Source organism: Leptinotarsa decemlineata, unplaced genomic scaffold (assembly GCF_025532065.1).
Source record: "Leptinotarsa decemlineata unplaced genomic scaffold, Ldec_3_MD MMD2_tig00000035_RagTag_RagTag, whole genome shotgun sequence".
NCBI lineage: Eukaryota > Metazoa > Arthropoda > Insecta > Coleoptera > Chrysomelidae > Leptinotarsa > Leptinotarsa decemlineata.
The window spans coordinates 9,897,554-9,923,577 of NW_027412540.1; the positions used below are offsets into that span (position 1 = coordinate 9,897,554).

At 34.6% G+C, this 26,024-nt stretch overlaps 1 protein-coding gene across 6 annotated transcripts in view; it reads left to right on the forward strand.

The window, feature by feature from the left end:
- LOC111508186 (uncharacterized) overlaps nucleotides 1-26,024 on the forward strand; it is a 58,494-nt gene that overhangs the window by 25,105 nt on the left and 7,365 nt on the right. For 5 of the 6 annotated variants that reach the window (XR_012464690.1, XM_074171855.1, XM_074171856.1 and 2 more), the window contains one exon: nucleotides 21,890-22,252. Coding sequence is in view for 5 of the 6 variants with exons in the window: in XM_023163614.2 (XP_023019382.1) it covers nucleotides 21,890-22,252 (363 nt within the window). In the remaining variant the exon portion in view is untranslated. Of the gene's footprint in view, nucleotides 1-11,514; nucleotides 11,564-21,889; nucleotides 22,253-26,024 lie in introns of those variants that run through there. The other variant, XM_074171854.1, reaches the window with a different exon arrangement.

The following is a 26,024-nucleotide window of genomic DNA, read 5'->3' on the forward strand; positions in this document are numbered from 1 at the left end:
GTATGTTTGTTTGTTTGTCAGTTTGTTTGTAACTCTCCTTTTCATTTAATATTTATTCCCGTTTGAGTGCTCGGGATCTGTATTATCGACATTATTGCTTGATCTATTCGCGGGCAGATGGCGTTGTACGTAACCTCCTTGATATAATTCGAACTCACTTTACATGTATTTATTTATTTGAAAAAAGTATTTTTTCATTAATTCGCGCGCCTGCTGCCTTATTTGTAACCTTTCTTTGCGCGCCTGCTGCTTTACTTGGGCTTGGTAGCTGATTTTCAGACTCCCTCTCCGGAATCGAAAAATATCAATGGTTATTTTTCTAAACAATATACGTCCGATTGATCCCAAAGTTTAGATAAAATAAATATAGTTTAAAAAGACTATAAAACACGCTTTTATAGCATTTGAGTACCCTCCTGATGAGCAACAAATTTAAAACACTTTTCATTCCAAAGAAAAGCAGTTTCAAGGTAGCAAGAATGAGGATAATGAAAAAAAAATTTAAAAATTGGCCGATCGGTTTCAACTATTTTGTTGCTGAAACTCGAGTTGTATTTGAGTCCCCTTCTGGCGGGCAACAAATTCATAATACTCCGTATTCCAGAAAATACCGCTCCTCCTGCTGCTCCTGATGAGCAGCAAATTTGAAACGCTTTTTATTCTCAGGAAAACCAGTATCAAGAAGCAAGATCGAGGAAAAAGAAAAAAAAATGTTTGTTGCTGATACTCAAGGTGTATTTAAGTACCCTCCTGGTGAGCAACAAATTTGAAACACTTTTTATCCTAAGGAAAACTAGTTTCAAGATATCAAGAACATGGAAAATGAAATGATGAGCAACTTATATAAAACTTTTTTCATTCTAAAGAAAAGCAGCTTCAAGGTAGCAAGAATTAGGAAAATGAAAAAAAAATTGAAAATCGGCCGATCGATTTCAACTATTTTGTTGCTGATACTCAAGGTGTACCTATTTGAGACCCCTTCTGGTGAGTAACAAATTCATAATACTCCGTATTCCAAAAAATACCGGTTTCAAGATAGGAAGAACCGGAAGAATTTAAAAAAAAAATATTAAAAATCGGCTGATCAAGGCCAACTATTTTGTTGCTGATTCTCGGAGTGTATTTGAGTACCCTCCTTATGAGCAACAAATTTGAAACGCTTTTTATTCTCAGGAAAACCAGTATCAAGATAACAAGATCGAGGAAAAAGAAAAAAAAATCAAAAATCGGCCGATCGGTTTCAACTATTTTGTTGCTGATACTTAAGGTGTATTTGAGTATACTCCTGGTGAGCAATACATTTGAAACACTTTTTATTATAGGGAAAATTAGTTTCAAGATAGCAAGAACATGGAAAGTGAAAAAAAAATTATAATCGGCCAATCGGTTTCAAATATTTTGTTGCTGATTCTCGGAGTGTATTTGAGCAACAAATTTCAAACGTTTTTTATTCTCAGGAAAACCGGTATCAAGATAGCAAGATCGAGGAAAAAAAATTAAAAATCGGCCGATCGGTTTCAACTATTTTGTTGCTGATACTCAAGGTGTATTTAAGTACCCTCCTGATGAGCAACAAATTTAAAACACTTTTCATTCCAAAGAAAAGCAGTTTCAAGGTAGCAAGAATGAGAAAAAAGAAAAAAAAATAAAAATCGGCCAATCTGTTTCAACTATTTTGTTGCTGATACTCAAGGTGTATTTGAGTTTACTCTTGGTGAGCAACACATTTAGAACATTTTTAATTCTAGAAAAAACCAGCTTCAAGATAGCAAGATCATAAAAAAGTTTCGCTATGTCCAAGGTTTAGCAACTAAATCTTCTGTAAAGATCAAAGGGAAAGTATATAATTCATTGAGTTACCTTGCTACCTTTATATCACGATAGCATTATTTGCCATTTCTAGGGATCGGCACGAGCAACAAAATCGTTGTTTTGGTAACTAATTAGCAACTAATTAGCTACAAATTGATGTATTGGTTTTTTGCAATTTTGCTGGATTCGCCATGCTAGCCTGATAGGGCTTGTTTTGATTGGCTTCCCGGTTTTGCCGTGGTCTTCTTTGGTTATAATCTCCAAACGTTTCAACTGCAACTACGGCAGTCATCTTCAGTGGCTTGGTCGAAATACTTTTCTGGGTGTGTTAACTGAAACCGGGAGGCCAATCAAAACATTGACGCCAGCCGTGAAAGCCTTCATTCCTATATATTTCCTAAAGGATTCACTCCGTCGCAAAGTTCTTCTGTGTAAAAACTCGGCTTTCATCCTATTTTGAGTCTGGAATGATCAACAATATCTTTGGTTGTCATTTTACGTAGTTCGTCTCTTCGACAAGCCCCAAGGACGAAAAATAATTAAACATAGTTGTAAAGGCGGATTTCCACCTAACGGACTCGCTTGCGACTAGTTTCGTTTTCAAAAATAGAAACAGAAAACTTGTTTCAGTTTCGAAAACAAGCTCAAAACTCGAACTCCACCAAACAGACAAAAACTAGTGAGTCACGTGTTTTGTTGTGAAATGTTTTGTGTCGCTTCCACTATACAAACGGTTTTTTTTCATGTCTTCTCTACACGATGTTTTATAATGTCCTTCAGTTTTTTTATAATCGAATCTTTTGAGCGAAAGCGGAAATTACCAAGATATTGGATGAGATCATTGATAAGAAGACTAATAGATTATGGAACGGATAAAATAATGGTTGATTTGATAAATGATGGCATAGGAATGAAAGGAGAACTGGGTTCGTCGAAAGTTATACCCACCACACAGTAACACTTTGACTTAAGTAATAATGTCAGATAAAGTCACACATTGAAACAAAAAAGGTGAACTGATTTGTTGCTTTTTGTTGTTGCTGACAACTCTAGTTTTTGCGTTGTCGAAATCATTACAGTTGCTGTTTTGTTGTGGTTTTGTCCGTTTGATGGAAATATATCTTAATAATATAACAATAAATACATCAGCAAAATATATTGAAACTTTTAAGCTTGTGCAAAAGATAAGTTTCATCTAAGGCATCACGAAGAAATCTGTTTATTTCATCCCGATAAACTACTCCAGATTTTTCAGCTTTGTACCCAACGCCTTGTTTTTCAAAAAGTGTATTTTTCGTAAGTAAAGTATAATTTTTTGTGGAAGTCGACGAAATAACACCTTTTTAGCATTATTTCACAATTCATAGAGTCAAAAACTCTCGACAAATCACAAAATACTTTCACCACCACTTCACCATTATTTAGTTAAAAAAAATCTGTTAAAAATCTGTTTTTCCGTTAACCAGCTTTCGCCTCTACGAACGGCAACTCTCAAAAGTCGAAACTTGTGCGAGCTAAAGACTAACGAGGTCTTACCTTTAAACGTGACATTTCTAGCATGTAGACTTTTTGTATAGAATTGAAAATATCGTCATTAATATTTTTATTGCCACCAAAATGTGCATTATGTTTACATAAAAATTCTCATTTTCACCTTATTAGATATATACGCTAGCGAGCTTCAGTCTAATGATTTTACCCTTTCATCCTATCAATCAATTTTTTTAATACTCCAGAAAGATACCTTCAGTTTGGAATTTGCAAAAGAATGCATTATTGTGGTAAATTCGATACATAATATATAAGTTCAATACAACTGGCGATTTCTAGTTCACAATCACAAAATACGAGTAAACAAAATGTGAGGTTTCTCTCATGCTGAAAAGTAAATACTCCTGTGGCAAACTTCCAACGATTCCTATGTGGTTTCGTCTATTTTTGACCTGATCAAATAAATATGTGAATATTTTCGAAGATTTGTCAAACAACAAAAAATCGAAAGAGAAGACGTTCTCCAGTTACTCTGATAGTAAATCAGATTTTGCGTAGACACTCTTGCGTTTATAGTCAATGGAATCATCAACAATGTTTATGCGGGCGAATGCTAGACATTATCCTATTGAATTACGCTAGATTCGTTTTATTATGTGTAATGTGAAACCATCTAAATCATGTTTATACATATTACCGCCTGACAAGTTCATTGTTATCAATATAAAATAAGTTTGGTGGACTAAATCTTGGTCGAGCTTGTTGACTTCTGCAATACGATATCAAGTCACAATTCGATTAATGTTTGAAGGACTTATTACAGTAAAAGCAGTTTTTTATATATTTCAAGAACAGTTAGCAATTTCAGAAATTATTCAACAATATTATGGTAGTAGCAATTTTAAATGTCAATACGATTTAGTATCGGTGTACTTAAGTAAGTCATTCATTACTTTGATGTTCCCAAGTATGTGTATGCTCACATGATTTTTATGCCAATGTTGTTGTCTTTTGTCAATTTTTTCTCGAAAACATATGGAGTCATATTCCGAAAAACCTTCTCTAAAGCTTTGCTGATTATGCATTTTTGAATGAACTCCTTGAAGGATATACCCATTACTGTAACAAAGAAATGTCAATCTCGTTATTTGTTGTGCACAATGGTGACAGCTGTTCGAAATATATCTAATAAAGGTATCGACATCATCAACTTCCAAATACTCATGGACTTTATCATGACTGTTACCATTTTTTTTAATTCAATACTTGTTGGTAGTCACGATATTATATCTTATTTCAGTTTTCTAGAAATATATAATAGTGTAATATAAGAGATGTATACATTCCCTGCTGACAAGAACTGTACTAGTCATTTTGGAGATAGGAGATAGGAAGTTTACACTATGGTACAACTTCTCTTTTCCTTTGAGATAGAAATTCGAAATCCCCCGATAGAAGTATCGTTTCACATATAGCAAAGAGGCTCAGGGACTTTTCGTCCCTTGAAGATAGAATTTAGAAAAACAGATGTAGGTGTCTAACCAAGATGCAAAATATCAAGATTCATGTTTATAATATTATAAATGACAAAATGTCGTTGAAGATTAGAGAAAATTTAAAAAAAACTTCGTTTTCTTCACCTTGGTATGTGTCGAATTTGAGAATTCTAGAGATGGGCGTTGATGAATGAGTATTTCTTTAATAACAGCGGGGCTGTTGATGAATGAGCATTTCTTCAATAACAGCTGGGCTCGGCTCGATATGACTCGAAGAAAGATTCGATTTTGAGCCGGACCGGGTTATTCAAAAGACGAGCCGAGCCAAAGCTTTCAGAAATCGAGCCTACCTCGGTTTGGTTCGAGTGCGTTAGTCTAGGAAGAAGCATGCGACGCAGTCTCGTCAGTCTCTGAGCAAAAGCTATTTCATTACCTGTTCTAATGTTAATATTATATTTTTTTATGAACCTCTATTTCTAAATTTAATAATACTTTTTGGAAAATGGAAGTTCAAACTTTCAACAATAAACAATAATCATTATCAGCTAAATTTGAATATATTAATTACTATTGAAATATGAGCTTTCACGGCCGGAGACACGATTCGAGGGAGCAAAATCTGGGCTGGTAGGCTGTAGTAGGTAGTATCTCGACGTCTCAGTCGCACCCACCACTGAAGATGTCTGCTGCAGTAGCAGACGATAGGTTTGCCACTGCAATTTTTTTTCCAACTTCGCCTACCAGCCTACTTTCACTTGTTCATCATAAAATAGTGAATAAGGAAACCTTTCGACGTATTGGCTTACAACAGTCTAATCCCTTCTTCGCCCATTTTGTAATCAATTATTTTAAGTTGATTTATATTTAGTGGGTTTCATTCACTTTAAAATATACAGGGTGTATGCGGCAAAAATCTAAGGGACTATTCCTTGGACTATTCTAAGGATATTTAGTCCTTTGATGATTTTTGATAGGGCACTTTGTTTCGGAGCGGAAAAGAGTTTTCGACAATAACAATTCATTACTAAAAATTACATGTAATGTTTCTTAATATACAAGACCTGTTGAAAATGACTACCCCCCCGCCCGGATGCAAGAATCCAATTTTCTCCTCATCGACCCCCGAACTCTTTCAAAAAGTTTCTGATTGCGTTACACCCATCAATTATTCGATTTCTCAAATCTTCCATAGTAGTATAAACAAATGAATTTAGCATTTTTATTACTTTGTAGGTCCAACGTAGTACGCTATATATTTATTTCGGCTACTTTGATAATTTTAAAATTGACAAAATTGTTATTGTTGAAATTCTTTTCGCGCCGTATTTTCGAAACCAACCGCCTTATCAAAAATTATCGAGGAACAAAATATCCTTAGAATAGTTCAAGGAATAGTCCCTTGTTTAATTAACACCCTTGATACAGGGTGATTCAAAAGTACTTTGAGGAGGCGATTCCTCACAATATTCTAATATGAATTATCCAAATAAATAAATGTCCGGAAACGCTTCGTTTTCAAGATACAGGATGTTGAAGTTTTATTTTTATTTCCGGTTTTTTCCAATAACTTTTGAAATACTGAACTTAATTAAACGAAACTTGGTAATAGGAGGTTTTTGAGGTGTCGAATTCGAACCTGATGTTCTTATTGCTCTTACTCGTAGGGGGCGCCACCTACACGTCTTTTTCTTTTTTAAAGATTTATAACTTTTTGGGCGTACTTCTAGCACATTTTTCAGTAAAAAAAATCGATTCCTCTATCATATTTACGTAAATAAGCTACCCTTGTTACTAGTCGCTGCAAGCAACCGTTTTCTAAATATTTGGACTTGAAAACTTCAAGTCGATTATTTGATAATCGATGCATGTTGAAGTTATTACGAATATTTTGCTTTTTTCACAAGAATGCTTTGGAAATAAATTTGACGTTTGTGAGTAGTTTTGGTAATTACATATTTTGTGACAGTTAGACGTTTTGTTGAAGTTTCCGTAAGTAGAAGTAGGAAACCCTTATTTTGAAAAAATGGATTATTTAAACAAACTCATTTAGCCGATATGCATTTCGTTTATGGCTTTGCGGATGGCAATGCGCGCGAAGCAAGACGTATTTACCAGGAGCGATTTCCTTGGAAGAAGCTGTTTTAAACGCTCTCGAGGAGAATCCAGAAACAAGCACAAGAGTAATTGCTGAAGCTGTCAATTCTACTCAGTCCACAGTTTGGAGAATTATCCAAGATCAACAGTTTTATCCATACCATATTCAAAGGGTACAAGTTCTTTTGCCACGAGACTTTCCCCAACGCATTACTATGTGTCAATGATTTTTGAGAAAATTGGCTGGAAATCCTCAATATTTAAGATATGTACTCTTCACGGACGAGGCAAACTTCTCCCGGAATGCCATCACAAACTTTCATAACAACCATGTTTGGGCTCTCGAAAATCCGCACGCAGTTAGTGAAAGGCATTATCAGTATCAATTTTCTGTTAATGTATGGGAGGCAATAATTGATTATTATTTGATAGGTTCTTTCTTTCTTCCGCTCCGACTGAATGGCGCAACTTACAGACACTTTTTAGAAAATGAATTGCCGGGACTACTTCAGAATGTACCATTAGAAATTCGTATCCGCATGTGGTTTATGCATGATGGGGCTCCGGCCCATTTCAGCGTTGTAGCCAGGGAATTCCTTAACACAGTTTATCCAAATCGATGGATCGGTAGGGGTGTAGAAGAACCTAACCAGGCGTGGGCACCAAGATCCCCAGATCTAAACCCGATAGAATTTTATTTTTTGGGAAATTTGAAGTCACTAGTTTATAAGACTCCAGTAGTGAACGAGGAAGATCTAAGACGCCTGTGAAACAATAAGAAACACACCAATAATTTTTGAACGGGTACGAGATTTAATGACTAGACGACTGACTGCCTGTATTTCCAACAATTCATTTGAATACAATTTAGTTTCGTTTATTTTAGTTTATTCTAAATATTCAAAATTTCCTGAAATAATTCTTGCAAATTTTATTGAAACAAATACTGATTATGCACCCTTGATACAAAAATAACTATTTCGCCTAAAGATGTCATAAAGGAACGTACCCAACAGTAATGACCTCTTCAAACGAGTAAAACGTCAAATTCATTTCCAAAGCATTCTTGTAAAAAAAGCAAAATATTCGTAATAACTTCAACATGCATCTATTATCAAATAATCGACTTGAAGTTTTCAAGTCCAAATATTTAGAAAACGGTTGCTTACAGCGACTAGTAACAAGGGTAGCTTATTTACGTAGATATGATAGAGGAATCGATTTTTTTACTGAAAAATGTGCTAGAAGTACGCCCAAAAAAGTTATGAATCTTTAAAAAAGAAAAAGACGTGTAGGTGGCGCCCCCTACGAGTAAGAGCAATAAAAACATCAGGTTCGAATTCGACACCCCAAAAACCTCCTATTAACAAATTCAGTATTTCAAAAGTTATTTGAAAAAAACGAAAATAAAAATAAACTTCAACATGCTGTATCTTGGAAACGAAGCGTTTCTGAACATTTATTTATTTGGACAATTCATATTAGAATATTGTGAGGAATCACCTACTGAAGTTTGTCAAAGTACTTTTGAATCACCCTGTATATAGTGCGGATGTGCGGATTTGAATGGGACAAGTCATCAAGGTCTGACAAAATGTATGTATGTGAAGTACTTGTGTATAAAGAAGGGGTCTTGTAATATCTTGTTTGATTGGTATTTTAATTTTCTATCCAAAACCTTTTTATTTTTGGAAATCAGATAAACCGTCCCTGAATAATTAGCAACTTCATATTAATTTTCAGAATTTGAAAATAAACGAAAAATATCACAGTTCAACAATAGCTATTTATAATATGAGTGTTATAAGTAAGGTTTTATTTTGTGAGTGAAAAAGTGAGTGAACAAAGTAAAACTTACTTTTAACACAAATATCATACTAAGGTTTTTGTACAACTGTCCTGTTTTCATAGTAAAATAGATGAATTTAATATTTTTATCAAAACACATTTTGACATCTCTTGTCAGTTAACTATTTTCATGTTATCGCATTTGCTGGGAAGTGGCCGTGTCAGGTGATGCCGATTGAATTACCTGGTTACCAATAAACAGTATTGTTTACAGCTAACGCGTTTTGTTCAAAGTCATATTTAATGTTCTTGCTGGTGTCATAATGAAGAACAATAGTGAGGAATTGTATGTTCCTGACGATATTGAAGAGGCTGCAAAAAGAGCTTCAATTGAATTGTTACCAAAAAAATCAACTCAGAAGTACGACATCGCATATTCTAATTTTCTTAGCAGGTGTAGATTTGAAAACGTTGAAGGAAATTTCAGCGAAACCGTCTTCTTAGCCTATCTAGAAGAGAAATCAAAAATATGTAACTCGTCAACTTTTTGGAGCAACTTTTCAATTATATAGTCTAGTGCGCTCGTTGAAAATGGTGTTAATACAAGCAAATATTTCAAGAAAATAGCATTCTTAAAGCGGAAAAATTAAAGTTATAGGCCCAAAAAATCAAAAACTCTTAACGTTTGAACAAGTCCAGAGGTTTATAAATGAGGCGTCAGATGAAAAATATTTGATGATAAAAGTTGCTACTCTTTTGGGAATATATGAAGCCTGCCGGCGTGAAGAGATGTGCGATTTACTGATAGAAGACAGTAAATTAATGGAGATAAATCATTGATTGTTCAAATTCCAAATACAAAAACGAAAATAGGTCGTTCTTTTTGCATTGTTGGAAGAAACATTGACTTTTTCAATGGATACGTTGTATTATGTCCTTCTGTTATGAATCATCAACGTTTTTTTTGTGAAGTAAACAAATTATAAATGCAGTGCAAACCCCGTTGGTATAAACACATTTGAAAAAATGCCCTCTACCATTGCTGAGTTTCTGAACTTCTCGGAACCAAAGGAATATACAGGTCACTGTTCAGAAGGTCTTCTGCACGGAGGATGGAAGTCTACAACAGTAGCTGAGGGTTACATTGATCAATATATTTCCAATAAAAAGACTATTGCTGAAAGAATAATCTCAAAAACTAGCTCCAGCGTTAGAGCATCGTCCTCTTTACTTCAAGAATCAAATGTTAATGCCCATGAAACTGTCAACCTACATAGTTCAAATATACTACAATGCTCTTCAACATCGCAAGGTATTAATACAGCAGTTGTTCTAATTGTACTTTTCATATTTATGTTCATACATAATAATAATAATGTAATTAATGTATATAATACATTCGTAACAGAATTTAGATGTATCTATATGTATTGTTCATAATGAAACTCTCTTGAAAATTCAATAATTGTTTTGTTTAATGTTATTTGGTCGAAAAAAGTCGTGTGAAAAGTACTTTTAACACTAGTGTTTAAAATATTTTCAACACCCACATCATCTTTTAATACTCTTGACAACCATTAAAAATGTCACTTTTAATGACAGTTGCACAAAAACAGTTATTCTAAACCACACTCCAATTTATTTCAAAGACTAGATACTATCAATTTGGATAATTGACAAACCCAAATGAGTTTTCAACTGATGTTACGTTTCAGCTAGTTAAGATGTTCTTGTTTCCATCGTGCCTATTGGTATAAAACTTAAAAACATTGTTAAAAATCACATATTGAATCAAATAATTTTTTTCAGTTGTTCCCAGTTATATTCTCGATCACCAACACGATTTGTGACTGAATTGCATATTTTCATTACCTAATATTTTGTAACTGCCAACATGAGTATGTCTTTGCACGTGTCAAACAACAAACAAGTGAGAAATATGTTATAATAATCCGCGGGAGTCCCTAATAATGATTCAAAAATAGATCTCACGCCTATTTCATTTTATATTTCAGAGTTGGATCATTGCCACAACATGCAAAAATATTCCATTTATATCAAGTGATCTAATGAAGGTAAATATTTATTATTGATTTCGAACGTCTACCGAAAATGTGCCAAAGATTGGGAAAAATGGTAACAAAGTTATGTCATGTTTATGTTGGGACATCAAGATTTGCTTGTCGTAGTAATATTTTTGTTTCTGTTGATTTTCTTTCACGGTGATCTTGAATGTAATTTGCAAGGCAAATAGATGAAATCAAAGTTTAAAATCCGTAGAAGTCGAAGCTTAATTGCTAAATAGCCGGTGTCGCCAACGGTTTTCTTCGAGTAGTAAACTTTCAGAGTTCTGTCAATCCCATAGATGGAGTTGTCATAAGAAAAGGAGTTGAGTCTAACAACGTCTTTGTGGTTCAGTCTAGCACCACTAACTAGTCCTATGACATTCGTGGTTCAGTCTAGCACCATTGATTAGTCCTATGACAGGTCATAATAGGGCACTGATGATTGATCACGAATACCATGTTGCTTGTCAAACTTTCATTCTTGGTGAGTAGGAATTGTTTTCAATTGAGCCATAATCAGGACTCTAAACAAAATATTTATGGTCATCAATACAAGTATACTAAAACTTTCTGAAATATTCAAAAAACTATAATTTCACTTTACTATATGAACATCACCAATCTAAAATTGCTTCAGAAAACGCAAGTCCGTACTTTCAAATTTTAAGGTGCCCCAAGTCGAGCCTTGTATTTATGATGATATTCTAATAGCCCACTCACAAGCGATTTTGGTGGAATTGGGGACACCTCTGAATCGTTGTATTCATGCCACGTGCCACTACATGGGTGTCTGCAATATGCTGCGTAATGCTCGTTGTAAGTAGTCCCACTGTGATTTGAAAGTGCATATCGATTATAACGACAACGAGCCACATTGTTTGCTGTAATGTAAACATTCAATATGCCTCTGAATAATTCCTTTGAAGAGAATCTTTCAAAATTAATTACTAAAATACGGGGAAACTTATAGATTGATAGGGACTTTTACATTTTCTTCTTTCCTTGCACCTCGAACACGTTGGTTTTTCTCCATCCAGAGTTTACTGATGAGTGTTTACAGTGTGTGCACTTCATAGTGGATTTTAATTGACCAACGAAATCGTCTAAAATCTTAGAGTTGTTTATATTCAAATATCTATGCTAGGACTTCGTCAATCTCCATTAGGATCGGTTCAGGTTCCTCAGTAATTCTGTTGAGGTCCTCATGTAAACCTTCTAAAATATATTGATGTTCAAAACCCATGAATCGTGGGACAAATCTTTGAATCTGACCTTCAAAGTAGACCGTGTTAATTACTCTATCGGATGAATCTTCTGACCACAATTCCTTGATAACTTCTGCGAATGCTTTGATTAAAACACCTTTCATACTAGAAATACTAGTATTGATATCTTCCACGCGTGTATCCTTTTGTAAATATTTCATCAATCATCTCGTGTTTGATAAACATTGGATTACTGTTCATGAAACAGGTGTCTCCAATATTTTTCAACCCATTAAACCCAAGAGTTCTGACTGAATAAAATATCACCGATCTAATGATGTATGGTTCAAGTAAACGATATAGTGCAACCTACCTTCTAACAGCTCCCCTTCAATAATATAGTTAGGGTGCTAACTTCTTCAACAGCGATTTGAATTTATCATCAATCTATCAATCAAATCACTGTTGAAGAAGCTACTGTGTTAGCGAAATATGTCGTGATATATTTTTCAAATAAAGTTTGTGGAAATCAACTCGATGGGATTGAAAACATTAAAATAGGGCGGAAGTCTCAGTATGGTGTGTCCATACTTTTCAGCAATACTCTCAAGGGCATATACTTTTTCAAATGTTCTTGTCTGTTAAACTTTAAGTAGTCTGTTTTTTGTATAGTAATCTTCAAAATACAAATTGTTATCCAGTGAAAAACTTTGTATTTCAACTTTCCTCGAATTTTTATTCGGTACTTTGATGGGCTGTCGCGATTGATAGGAAGAACTATTACACTATTCGCATTCAAATTTGGGATCAACGTGTTTTCAAACCATTCCTCGAAAATATTAGCTTTCATGTTCTTTTGATAGTCAACATTGCAGTCCTCAAGCTTTTTCCACATAATTTCAACGAATTCGGAACCCATCATTTACTTCCTCCACAATGTACAATGATTAGCCGCAATCCATTGTTTGCAGGCATGTTAGGCGTACACATTATCAAACCATCAGTCCACCCTTTCGTAACTGTGTCGTGTCACACCAAGTTTCGTCCAAATAGAAAAATTTCCGTTGTTCTATATTTAGTTATTTGTTCGAAGTATTTGTTACGCAATTCCACTATTCTTCTGTTTTCTGCTTGACGTTTTATTATTCAAAATCTAATTTTTAGTTTCTTCATCCAATTCTGAGTTTTGTCACAGCAGTTCACGTCATGGCCGGAAGTACTCAATTTTTTTTTTCTTATGATTTCAGTTGTAGGAATCTCATTGCTTTTAACAGTTGTATATTGTTCAATTTCAACACTCAAATCGCGATCAGTTCCTGAACTGAACACGACGGCGATAACCATCCCCGCATTCCCCGATTCCTAATCGTCACCGTAGCATGACTTAAAATTAAATTTTATGACTCTTCAGCCAATAAAATCTCGGTTAGTAAAAATTATCCAATAGAACCGCCAAGTCTACAGTCCACGTGGACTAGTTTGCTGTCGGTTCATGTCTATGTATTGGCTTTTTGGCCTTTGAGAGTGCCACCAACTATAAGAGTGCACAATAAAGTTCACTTCGACTATAATTGTTGATACTACGTTCGCCACTGCTGTCTTCTTTTGAGTAATCACGGATACGATGATTCACCCCTTCATTGGATCGGTGGGATAAGGAATTCGAAGCTGAACTGCTTGAAATTGAAATGATATTAGTTCTTTTGGGACTGTGAGGGCTCAGCCTGTAGACATAATTTTCCATTCCCGAATAGCATGAACCAAGCATAACCAATGACACTTGGAGCGCCATGGCAGATAATTTCCTTGTTTTATATATTTGAATCTCAATTGAATGTTTTGGAAATGTTTTTTCCCATTCATATATGAATCTATCACTAACTAAATTCTGGTTTATATTTGTACATACATTTTTCACATATTTCACATACATTTATTCAAAAAACATAATTTAAATTGATTCCTGAAGACAAAAAAACTATTTTACTGAAAAAAACTGCTCATGTAACTTATGTACTACTTAAAGCCAAATTTTGAAGCTTTCAGTAACTAACGTGTATATAGGTTTTTTACTTAGGTAATGATTTGTGCATAAATTTGTCTGTGACTATCGAAGTTTAATTATTTACTGTGCATTTTGTTCTTTCAATCAAAACGACTGTGTAATTTTTCGTGAATAAATTTACCCAATCCAGATCCAGATATTAGCACACCAAACTACCTGTGTGAACATAATACGCTTAACGCAGTCGTAATGCCCAGTTATCGGAATTAACACAGGATGTATAATGTATAAACGTCAGGAAGATATTCCAAAAATCGATGGCCTTCAAACCCGAAAAATGGTGACACTGAATAAATGCTATGTTATTTTATTCAAAGAACGTTCAACGAAGTTTCAAACTGTAACTTATTCAAAAGTTTTTCAGAGTGAATCAAAACTGAATTATATGAGTGTGATTCAAATAAATGAATGTTCAAAATATATTGAATATTCAACAAATATATTTATAGTTGGTGTAATACAAAAACAAAATAAGTTATTTTGTACTGTGTTATAAGTCGAGTCAAAATTAGTTACATTCCGCATTGGATATGCGAATAATTAGGCGGTAATGTATTTACTCACATTTAATTTTTCGGTTCGTTTCACTCACATTCTGTTAACATTTTCAGGGCCACCAAGTGTTGTCTAGCTGCACAGTATTGAGTTGCTCATAATTTTTAGTATTGGAATTCAATTTTATAGCATCGCAACACATCCAATGTGGAAACAGTTGGAAACAGAGCATTGTTTGATCATAATTTTTTATCAACACCTTAAAGGCATAACCCTGTAGTATCAGCAATGTTGGCGAAATTATGTGGAGATGGCTATAATTATCCAGAATTATTCCATATCATAAAAATTCATAACGGCTGGGTTGAAAAACATATTTGAAACAAGATGATACTAATATTTAAAAGACGAGCGAATTTCACAGGTTTCATTTGCACTGCAATTAATTGCACATTTTAGTAGAAAGTTTCAAATCGCATAGATTACTCGCATATTTTCAGTAATATTATATGCAACACAGCATATGCCACCTCATATCCGGTCAGGTTATTTTAGTTTCCGGTATTTACGGTCTGCGTTCAATGTCTGTGATTTTGCTTATTTCCCCCGAAGGAAGTAACAGGAGACACAGGGTTTTTGTTATGGCACATGACTTTATTTCCTCCATTTTGTATTAATTATTCATCGACATCAATTTTTGTTATAACGAAACAGATTTATCTCGAAACTTAAATTCAGTTCAATCAAAAACAGTTCATGGATTGGAATATAAGTTTCTGGGAAACAAAAATAATAATAATAATAATAGGTCTTTATTCCCAGAATGATACAATAAATAAATGTGAACATTTACTGAAACTGGAAAGGCTGAAGATCAATTGGTTGCATCGAAAGATGCAACCTCTGTTTTTCATCTTAGGCCAAGACATAATCTATACATAAAACAAAAATCCTGCTTGATATATTTCGATTTTGGTTACAGTCTGGGTGGGATGCTCGACTTTTGTTTTTATAGTTGAACGTACGTAGAAACTGAAAATAATAATAATAATATCGTTTACAATGCATAAAAATACTATTAAACCTACATAAAGAAAAAGGGTTAGCCAAAGGCTATCTTCCACCCCTCCCAAAATTATATAATGAGTGTAAGAAAATAATTATAAAAATACTTATTTGCTATCATAACAATGATAGAGAAGAGAAAAAATAGCAGATCATATAGTTGCTAATAACTCTTAATATTCTTAACATTATTTTGGTCACTTCAATAATTTCATTGCACTACCATACATTGAATTTTAAATTTTTTAAATTAGCACTGAGCAGTAAGCATTCAGATATAAGAAAAACATCCTTGAAATTTGGAAGTACGGTGCCTAGGTATGTTGAACGAGCTAATTGTCAAATTGACCATATACAGCGTGGTACAGGTTTTGGTAATGTTGAAGGCGCTTTTAACATGGAGCCATCCATAGTTAAGGAAATTATTTTGTAATCTCACAAACTTCCTCTCGTTCATTGATGTTAATTCACGATACATTTGGTTGAATTTTCTACAAGTTCTGGCAATGATTTGATCACACTGTCCGTGTATAATAAATAATTTCATAAGAACTTCGTTTGAATAATCTATATTTGCATTCATTTTGGAAGATGATTCGAGACACCGTCGATAACTCTTTGTAAATTACTTATAAAAGTAACCGAACTGCTATAAGCAAATTCTAAAAAAAAATAATGTCTCTAGAAGAAGCGACTTTATTGAGAAAACTTGACGATTTAGGTATAGAGGCATGATACATCATCTTGAAGCATTTTTCACCATCTTTCAATTTACCGAGTAATATACAGGGGGTTTCATTTGAAAAAATGAAATTTTGACTACTTTTATGCGCAATGGAAATAATAGTAATTTTAGCACACCCTGTATGATATGGAGTCGATTTCTTGGTGTTATTTGAATATTTCGAGTTTGTCCAAACTATCATCAAAATATCAACTTTTCATGAATTGAGAGTACTGATGTACTTAATTTCAATTAAGGCTATGTTTTGGACCATATTTAGCACAATTTATTTTTTATCTCGAAAACAAATAGAGATAGGTATAGGATATTATTAACAAAAAAGTATTAAAATACCATAGCGATTCCAAAAATGTATATAAACATACCTGGTGTTTCATTTAAAAAAATAAAGTGGCTAGGACTTTTTGATAGAAGTGGCAACGCCGCAATGCTGAAAATATTTTAGATCGATAGAACAGGTAAGGAAATGTGAGAGGTGAAATTTTCAGAAAAATTATGCTTTGCGTTTTCCAGAAACGTCTAACCTATCATGGACCGTGAGTCATGCTGTATACAGGGTGTCCCTGGACTTCCTCTTTTCCTCTCGGGAATATATAGATGGGGTCAAAATATCACCAGTACTTCATATAACTTTTTTCCTAAAATCCTTCGTTACCAAGTAACGGGCCTCGAAGTTACAAAATGAAAAATGTTTTTCTCTGATAACTTTTCAAGTGAATATTCAAAATCATCCAAATTTTGGTAATTGACTAAACAAATGAATCATTATTATTTCTGCTTTGATAATTATTCATTTCAAATAATGGTGGACGAGCGGGTTTGATGTCGTCGAGTGAAACTACATTTTTATCAAGACTCGTTGCTCCGATCGACTTTCCACACGAGTACTTTTATTCATAAAATTGTCCAAGTAACCTTAATTTGTTGAAAAATATTGAAAAATATCTGTCATTTCAAAGTTTTGGGGTGTGGACCATCGGGGGTAGTCCGTTCCTGACTTTGTAGCAAAACAACTGACTCCTGCATGAAAGCTCATCGAAGGAATTCATTTGTTTAGTCAATTACCAAAATTTGGATGATTTTCAATATTCACTTGAAAAGTTATCAAAGAAAAACATTTTTCATTTTGTAACTTCGAGGGCCCGTTACTTGGTAACGAAGGATTTTAGGAAAAAAAGTTATATGAAGTACTGGTGATATTTTGACCCCATCTATACATTCCCGAGAGGAAAAGAGGAAGTCCAGGGACACCCTGTATATCAGAATGCCTGCTTAATAAACTATATAAATAACTAGATGTTTTAGTTTGAAGCAACTTAAACAAAAAATTTTTACCAAATACTCGTTACCTCACATTCAGCTCCTTCATTTTTAACAAAAATGATGTGATATGTTCACCATATGGTATACAGCATACGAAAAGCATGCAAGCATTTTGTATACGTTGTAACTTCAGCTTGTTATGTTGCGGCAAAAAATTGTAATACACCGAACAACAATATTCGATATGGGGGTAAATGAGAGTTTAAACTAACCTGAGTTTTAATTTCTTCTTATGGTTATGCCAAATGTATCAGCTATTGCTTCTGTTTATATTTTAAACATTTTCTTCAATACTTTTCATGAACAAAAATTTTTGTTGTAAAAACGGAATGATTTGACAGAAATTATTGATATTCATTTGTATTCGTCTGTGAGTGCTTGCGTGCGTGTGTGTGATGAGTTCAAATGGCGTTGGTATAACCAGTATGCCAATCTATTTCAACATGTATATAAATCAACAACTTTGGCATTTTGGGGGAGAAGGGTAAGATATAGTTGATATGTTAGTTATGAAAAAGATGACATTTTTTTTCTGAATGCTAGAATCACTAAATACGATGAGTTACTGACATATTTCTCTGGAAAAAATTGGTATTGGTATATGATCAGGCTGAACTGGAAGTTAGCTCTTTCTTCATTTCCTCGAAAAAATGTCACTAAAAACTATGAGTTTAAACTTTCACAACTAGAGATAACTTGTCAAGATAACTTGTCACAGAAGTTCTGCTACAACTGTGCTAGAGGAAACGGACGAAGTACTCTATTTGTTCTCACCGATGATACTACATTATTGGTTTGATCCAGTGGTTTTATCTGATTGAAAGTGGGCGTGGGTTGAATTAAATGGACACATGTGCAATTGAGCCCAGGTAACTAGACTTTATGATATCAATTCCTCTTCCTATTGAAATTGTTTCTGTGTTTCTGAATTTAAACGGCATCCCCATCTAGACATGGATATATCTCTAAGTTCTATTGAGTACTTGGGACATTCACACATTATTGTGAAATCAAAGAGAGCAACCCACTTTATCGAATTTGAAAGGTTTTTTTTATAGAACTCGGAGCTACTATCCAAGACAAAATGCAGAGGTGAAATCCGAAAAAATTGTTCACGATAAGGAAGAGGAAATTAACATAAATAAAGTTAGGCTACCTGTACATGTTCAGATCATTCAATTCAACCACCGATGAAATCAAACTGGAGATTTAAACCATTGATATAGTATGGACAATGAGAGTACTTTGTCCGTCGTCTCATCGCTTTTGATAATGTCCACCGCAGTCGCAGACGATACGTCAAGTATAAAACCTTCTCCGCTTCCTGGGAGTCGCCAGAATTGTGCATTTTTCCAAGTCTCCGGAAAACTCTGGAAAGCCTCAAAGACTTTCTCCCCATTTTTTCATGGCACCCATTCCAACAATCTTGTTTCCTGTACTGATGTATACAGATATTTTGCTGGACGTTATATTCTTCTGGACACAATTTGGGTTGTCCATATATTGTTTGCCTCTTGTGATCCAAACCCTCACATTCGCATAAAATATGATGAGCTGTCTCTGGCCCTTTGTTGCATTGCCTGCAGATGAAGTTTTCGTTGTACAGTCCGTTTTGTTTCAGGTGTTTTTTAACGGGTAATATCCAGTGAGTACTCCTTCAGTTGTTCAGAACCGATCCCTGTTTTGTTAAGGCAGTTTTTCGGTTCTCTTCTCGGGCAATCCCTTTATTGAGGTTTCTCCGTATATGTTCCCATGTGTGTTCTCCATTACTCTTCATGTTTCTTATGAGACCATTTTCATTTCCCAATCTGGTTTCGTCCCAAGGATTTCAGTACCCCACAGATGGTTGAGGGCCTATATATAGAGTTGAGAATCCGTGTCTGGCAGCTTTTTCATTGTCCAAAATACCTGAGTTTCTTGGCACACAGTATTCCTTGTAGCCAATTTCCTCAGTTCCTCATAGCATTTCCAGACCTGTCTTGATGTCACTTTTGGGTTCGTCGGTACCCCTAGTGCAGCCTGGCTCTCTGTGAAAATATTTACCGGATGTAATATAAAATGCCCTCTCAATATCCAAAAAGCAGCTAAAAGCACTTGTTTCAAACAAATTCTGCTTTTTCCGTGTCCCGGCATTTCGACGTTTCTGTTGACATACCTGATTTGTACTCGTATTGCTGTAGATGCAGTGGTCTGTTAGCCAGAGCTATGTCCCTAATATGTCTGTTAAGTAGTTATTCTAAAAATTATAATGCAAATTATATGGGACTGATTAGTTTCAGGGTGTTCACCGAATCCTGTATAATTTTTCTAGGTTTTGTTATGGAGGTGGCTCTAATCAGTCTCCATCCTTTGGGTAGTATTTTGACCTGTGGTATCTGCCACGGGCCCCAATTCTATTTGGTGGTGGTTCCGAACTGTCATAAGATAACTACGGCCAAGTCTCTGGAACAAAAATTACTCAACGGCTGTGTCAATAATGTCAGTGCCCTTCAGGACCCTGAAGGTGACGATGCTCAGCTTCGAACGTACTTTCCTTCAGGGCCTCGAAGGAGGAGGTCAGCATTTGACCTTCATTCTCTTCTTTTCTATTGCAGAGGCAGGAATCTGCTCAATGAGTTGTGTTCTACCTATACCCTCCAGTGCTCAGGATTCCGACGCTTGCTCTCATTGGCACATGTTATCAATAGGACACCTGCGCTAAATGATGTTTTTTTGAACTGCAGGTTAATATTGCTGCCTGAGGGAGTATTTTCCAATTCACGAAACAGTCCCTCCTGAATCAGGTCACCTTATTCCTGACTCATAGGGACCTCCAAATAGAGTTTATAAATGATTGCCACACTGGGCCCACTAGCAGCTTCACTATATGACCCTGTATGTCATGAGAATTCGTGGCCTTTTTTATTTCCTTTATGAGGGGTTTTAAAGTCCTATCTGGGCCTCTTTTAGACACCTTCCATGAATGTTCTTCTCGAGGAGTTTTTGCTGCGGTCCTTAGGTGGCTTTTCAGTTCGTGTCCCCTCTCTTTCCACAGCCTGCGCACAGCGCCCCCGCCATTTTTTATTTTGCATTCCGACATTTGCCAGGCTTGCAACTGCGGTTTCGGCGGTACTGTCACCGGCCGTTTGTGTTACACTTGGTTGGTCCATTGAGTCCCCAGATCATTCATATTTTGTGAGGAGCCGCTCGAAGAGTTTTCACATTTTTTGACCTAGTTCCATTTGAGTTCCACGAGTGTGGAGAAAAGGGTTCTCTACATCCATGAAGCACATTTTTTTACCTCGTTCCATTTGAGTTCCGCGAGTGTGGCGAAAAGGGTTCTCTACATCTATGAAGCTCCCTGCATGGATGCAAGGCTAAGTACTCTAGGAGGTCACCTGGTATCCCAGAGGCTCTGTAAGTCATACCTGGTAAGGGGCTTAGGTACCCTTCATCCTTCGACATGGGTCGAATATCACCATTGGTTCAACACCACTTTTTAGTTGCCTGTGACAACAGGCAAGATGTAGGTACCGCGGACGTATTGTAACCTCTGGTGCCGCAGGGGGTGGTACCCTTCTTTGTCTGAGATTTCCTCCACAACCCGTCTGGCTTGGGAGGCCCTACCAGTAGCTGAGCTACCGTCGCGTCGGCATGGGGATCACAAAAGTACGCAAGCCCCCCACAAGGTGAGGTAACCGTTGATGGGGATTGTTTGTTATTACTTATAATTTCATAAGGTTCTTATTTCTCTGACATATTCAAAAATTGAAGGTATCTACATATAGTATCATTTTGACGTGTTTCTTGTTACTGATCTAGTGGACCAGAAACATTTACTGATATTACTACTGACATTACTACTTACCGAAAAAATTAAAAACTAAAGAAAAAAATCTCATAAGATTGTCAGAAGAGACCAAAACAATATTCTGGCGTTTTATCAAACTCTTGGGAAATATTTTTCAGACCCTCCGGATTTAAATTAACTATTGTTCAATTGAGGGAAATGCGTTTTCAATAGGTTCCAGATTTTTAATTATGATTAAGTTTTCGTTTTTCTTAATAAATAATTCTAAATGAAAAATATAATGTTTTTTACTATAACTAATTTCAATAAATTTAATTTCAACAATATAGTAAAATACAATCAATATCAGTAAGTAATTTCAACAATTTAGAGACAAGTTTCGGAAATTATTGAAATGAAAGGATTCCGGAAAGAATATTTCATTGCTGGCACTGAATGAATTTCTGAATTTCAGGTTCAGCAACGTTGAAAATAAAAAAAGTGAACCTACCCGAATCCGTAGAACTTGGCTCAACGAACGAAATTATAATGGACTGCGACTTCGAAGCTAACAATGAAACAGACTTGGAGGTAAAATGGTTTTACAATGGGGAAATAGAACAAATTTACCAATGGATCCCAGGAAATCACCAAGGATTTGGAATGAATCGATTGAAAAATAGATTAGATCTCAAGTATAGTGTATCAAACGATACAAACACCAAGTACAGGGCTTTGAGGATAACGAACATAACTCAGGATTTGTCTGGAAATTATACGTGCAAAGTTAGCAGTTTCGATAGTGAGGATTCCAGGACGAAACAGCTCATTATTTATTGTGAGTACTTGTATTAGGTCTCTTTACTTTTCTTTCAGCTTGGCAACAATCATAACACATATAACAGTAAAGCCTATATATTTCATCTGAAAGTTTCGTAATTTCTTTGTGTAACAAATTTTTCAAGAGTGCACAAGTTTAATTTTTCAATGTATTAATTAATTTGATTCAATTTTTGATCGAGAAATATGTTACAACTTTTACCTACAATGTGAAACAGTTGTGGGATGCAGACATAAATGAAAGAAAAATTGAATTGAAATTACGGGCAACATTTTTGTCAAAAATAAATTCAAACATTTCCCTAGCGAAACGAATCATGGTTTTTTTCCAAATCATTTACAAACCTCCATGTAACTGATTATTTTGTCGTAAAATAATTAACGAGACCTTGTCAGTAACATTTGTTTTTAACAGGCTTATATTAGCTTCACTTGTATATTTGTTTGTTTGTAACCGAATCCTTTAGATTCGATTTTAACTAATTTTAAACGAACAGAAGTATTTTAAACTTTGTACACTTATCAAGAATCGGTGACAATACAATAATTTCATAAGTTTATCTCATTATCCTGATCAGGATCACCAGGGTAGAATAATTGCCTCACACAGTCTCTGTGTGAGGCAACCACACTGTCTGTGCATGCGTATATATTTTATATTAAAACAAATGGTCTTGAAATATTAAGCCAAAGAAAAAAGTGGAAAATCAATAATAGTTTAAAAAACTATAAAAAACACATTTTGATAGCAACACAAACTAAAAAATAAAAAAGAATTCGAAACTAATTCAAGATTCTGTTCAACATCGATAACAAGTCCTATGGCTTGATGTAACTGATGACTTTTAATAAGTCTGAATTCAGAATTCCAAGAATAACTACTTTTTAACCGCTACTAAGTAGACTTTTTGAAATTGGTTGGTTGAGAAAATTGTCATTGTTAATTATTTCTGGTGATTTCAGTTATTTATTATCATTATTGATATCCATATCTCAGAATATAAAAGTAAACAGTAATCAGATGTAACCTCCATTTCGAAATGGTGCTGCTCATAAAGTTTGAACATTTTAACTTTCCAGAATTGCTGCAGCAGCAAAATTGGTCAGATTTCACTGCAATGGCTGTTGGTTCTCTACACAATAATGTACACAGAATTACATACCAATAATAAATGACTTGTGAAGTTATCGCTACCATGCCTAACAGAGACATTTGTATAAATCAGGCAGCCTCTTTTTCAGATAGTTTTGTTTGAATGAAACTTGTCAATTTTCATATACCGGATTAAAAAAACCTTTTTTATATGTGTCACATAATGTCAGCCATAACCAAAGACATATAAGTTTCTGCTTATGCTAGGGATTTGATGGGTATCATGCTCATCTTACTTCGATACCATTTATCATACAGTTATTATGCACCACCAAAATCCATAAAAAAAATAAGTCTTTCGGGTGGGGGGGGTCTACGAAAAGTCCTATCCTCGCGAAGCGTTCCTTTGGTGACAAGGGAATACCTAATATTTCACTTTAATATATATTTGATTGTTTAATTCAAGTGGTGGATTATCTAAAGATATCATTAAATACTCAGTTTACTTTAACTCAATGCTAATGATTATTTCTTCATCTTTGATTACAGTGTACATTCAGTGGCAAAGGTGTAATTTAATCTTGGGTATTTTAGCAATCCATAACATTTTAAAAAGACGATTTTTTTTTCATTCTAACAGTGAATTTTTTCACCCTACATTGATATTTTGGTAATCACAAGAGAAATTAGTGCTACTTAATATGCCTTGAAATAAACATGGTTTTCATTTCAATCAATTGAGACATATTTCGAATCTTCTTTCGATATATCTTCTATATATAACAGTATACATCAACATAACCCGATTTTTTTGTCTGAAATAAGTATTTTCAAAAACATGTATTTCAATGATATGCTCCAACTCATTATGTTACAAACCAGTGCATCGTCACATTAATCATGAACACGAAAACATATCACATACGCTAAACGGAAACTAAAGCAAAGAAACGATACCATTTTGAAATGCAATTATCCACTACACCAAAATATCAACATCTACATCAGGTAACTTCTTTTTTGAGAAGAGAGTATATTGAGAATAAGTAGATGATTATTATCCAATTGATGTTCCCAGGAAAAACGTATTAGCATAGTTATTTTGTGGCCATTTTTAATTCATGAAAGTATAATAATCTACATTAACCGTATTGTGGTCATTCGAATAACCCGACTGAGCAGATACAGGACATCTTCGAGAAGTATCCACTGGTAATCAGATAGTAAAGCCTTACCCATACCACCCCTGGTCTAACTCAAACTGAACCCGCAAAAACTGACCACCGCAATGGACCCGGACCCCTCGAACCGTTTAAACCACCCGAAAACCTGAGGAGGCATGAGCCTGTAGCAGGGCCCTCCTCCTACCACCAATGTAACTGAAAACTAATGTAGCACAACTGTGAATAAACGTCTTGAACTCAGTAGGAATTATCTTTATAAATATGGGTAATATACGACCTCGCAAAAACTCCAAGTGATAAAATACTTTTGCTGTCGTCCTATATTTTTTTAAGCACATCTGTCAACCGCCACTCCGCCATTTTTGGTGAACCGGAAACAGAACATGACCTAGGTCTGTCTTTCAGTCGAGCACTGTCAGGACGAAATGAAAAACTATATTTTACATGATAATCGTCAAATTATCGAAACGTTAAAGAATATAAAGAGTTGATTTTTTTGAATATCTGAACATTGCCGATCTAAAGATTGCTACAAAAAGTACAGGACCGCATTTGAAAAGTCAGACGACATGTATGAAAATTCTATAGACATTATGATAGCTCATTGAAAGTTTTTTCGGCAAAGTGTAAACAGATATCCAGTATCTCTGAAAATAAAAAATAGGCATAGTAATCAATTTTCGAAAATTTCGTTTTTTCTTTAATATCTTCGGAACAAAAAAATATAGAATAATTTTTTTTATAGATATCATTCAATATTTCTTAAAAATGTCACTGCATAATTCCTTCATATCACGAATATTATTTTCAGTTAATCGTGATTTTACACTGCTCTTGATTTCTTTCTTGAATATTGTACATAGGAAGAATATTTTGTTAATTGAGTGATTCTTAATATACAACAGATTTTTTATTGAAATTTTGAGAATGCAGAATTAGTAAATAATATTTTAAAGTTGAATATTTTCTATGTCGGGAATGTATGTCATTTAAGTATTGTTCCAATCTATGTTATTTCAGTTTCAAATACTGGCAATTTTTCACAGACTCTGACACATCACGTGGAACCTTTTGAAAAATCCTTTATTATTAACCTACAAGTCAGACAATTCATTATCGCGATATCTGATAGATTCTTCAAGAGACCAGTCTTTGCTACTTATATTTCTTTTGTTGTTGAATACCCTGGCGCGTGCCACACTCCGTTACCCTTCGCCGATTTCTTACAAAAGATGTTGAATATGCTATCTGATATCTAGTGCATAATATTAATAACTTTAAATTATACCACGTGGCGATGACTCAGTAGCGTTACAATTAGAAATATTTTCAATAATAATGAAGATTGTCAGATTTGTATTGAAGGATAAATAAAATATTAACAAAAATATAGTAGCATCGAAATATTCGAACGAATTTTTAGGGGTTCAACGGCATCGACTATGTTGATCATTAGGCTAGTGTTCTGGGTAGGCTATGTTAATAACTTCCTG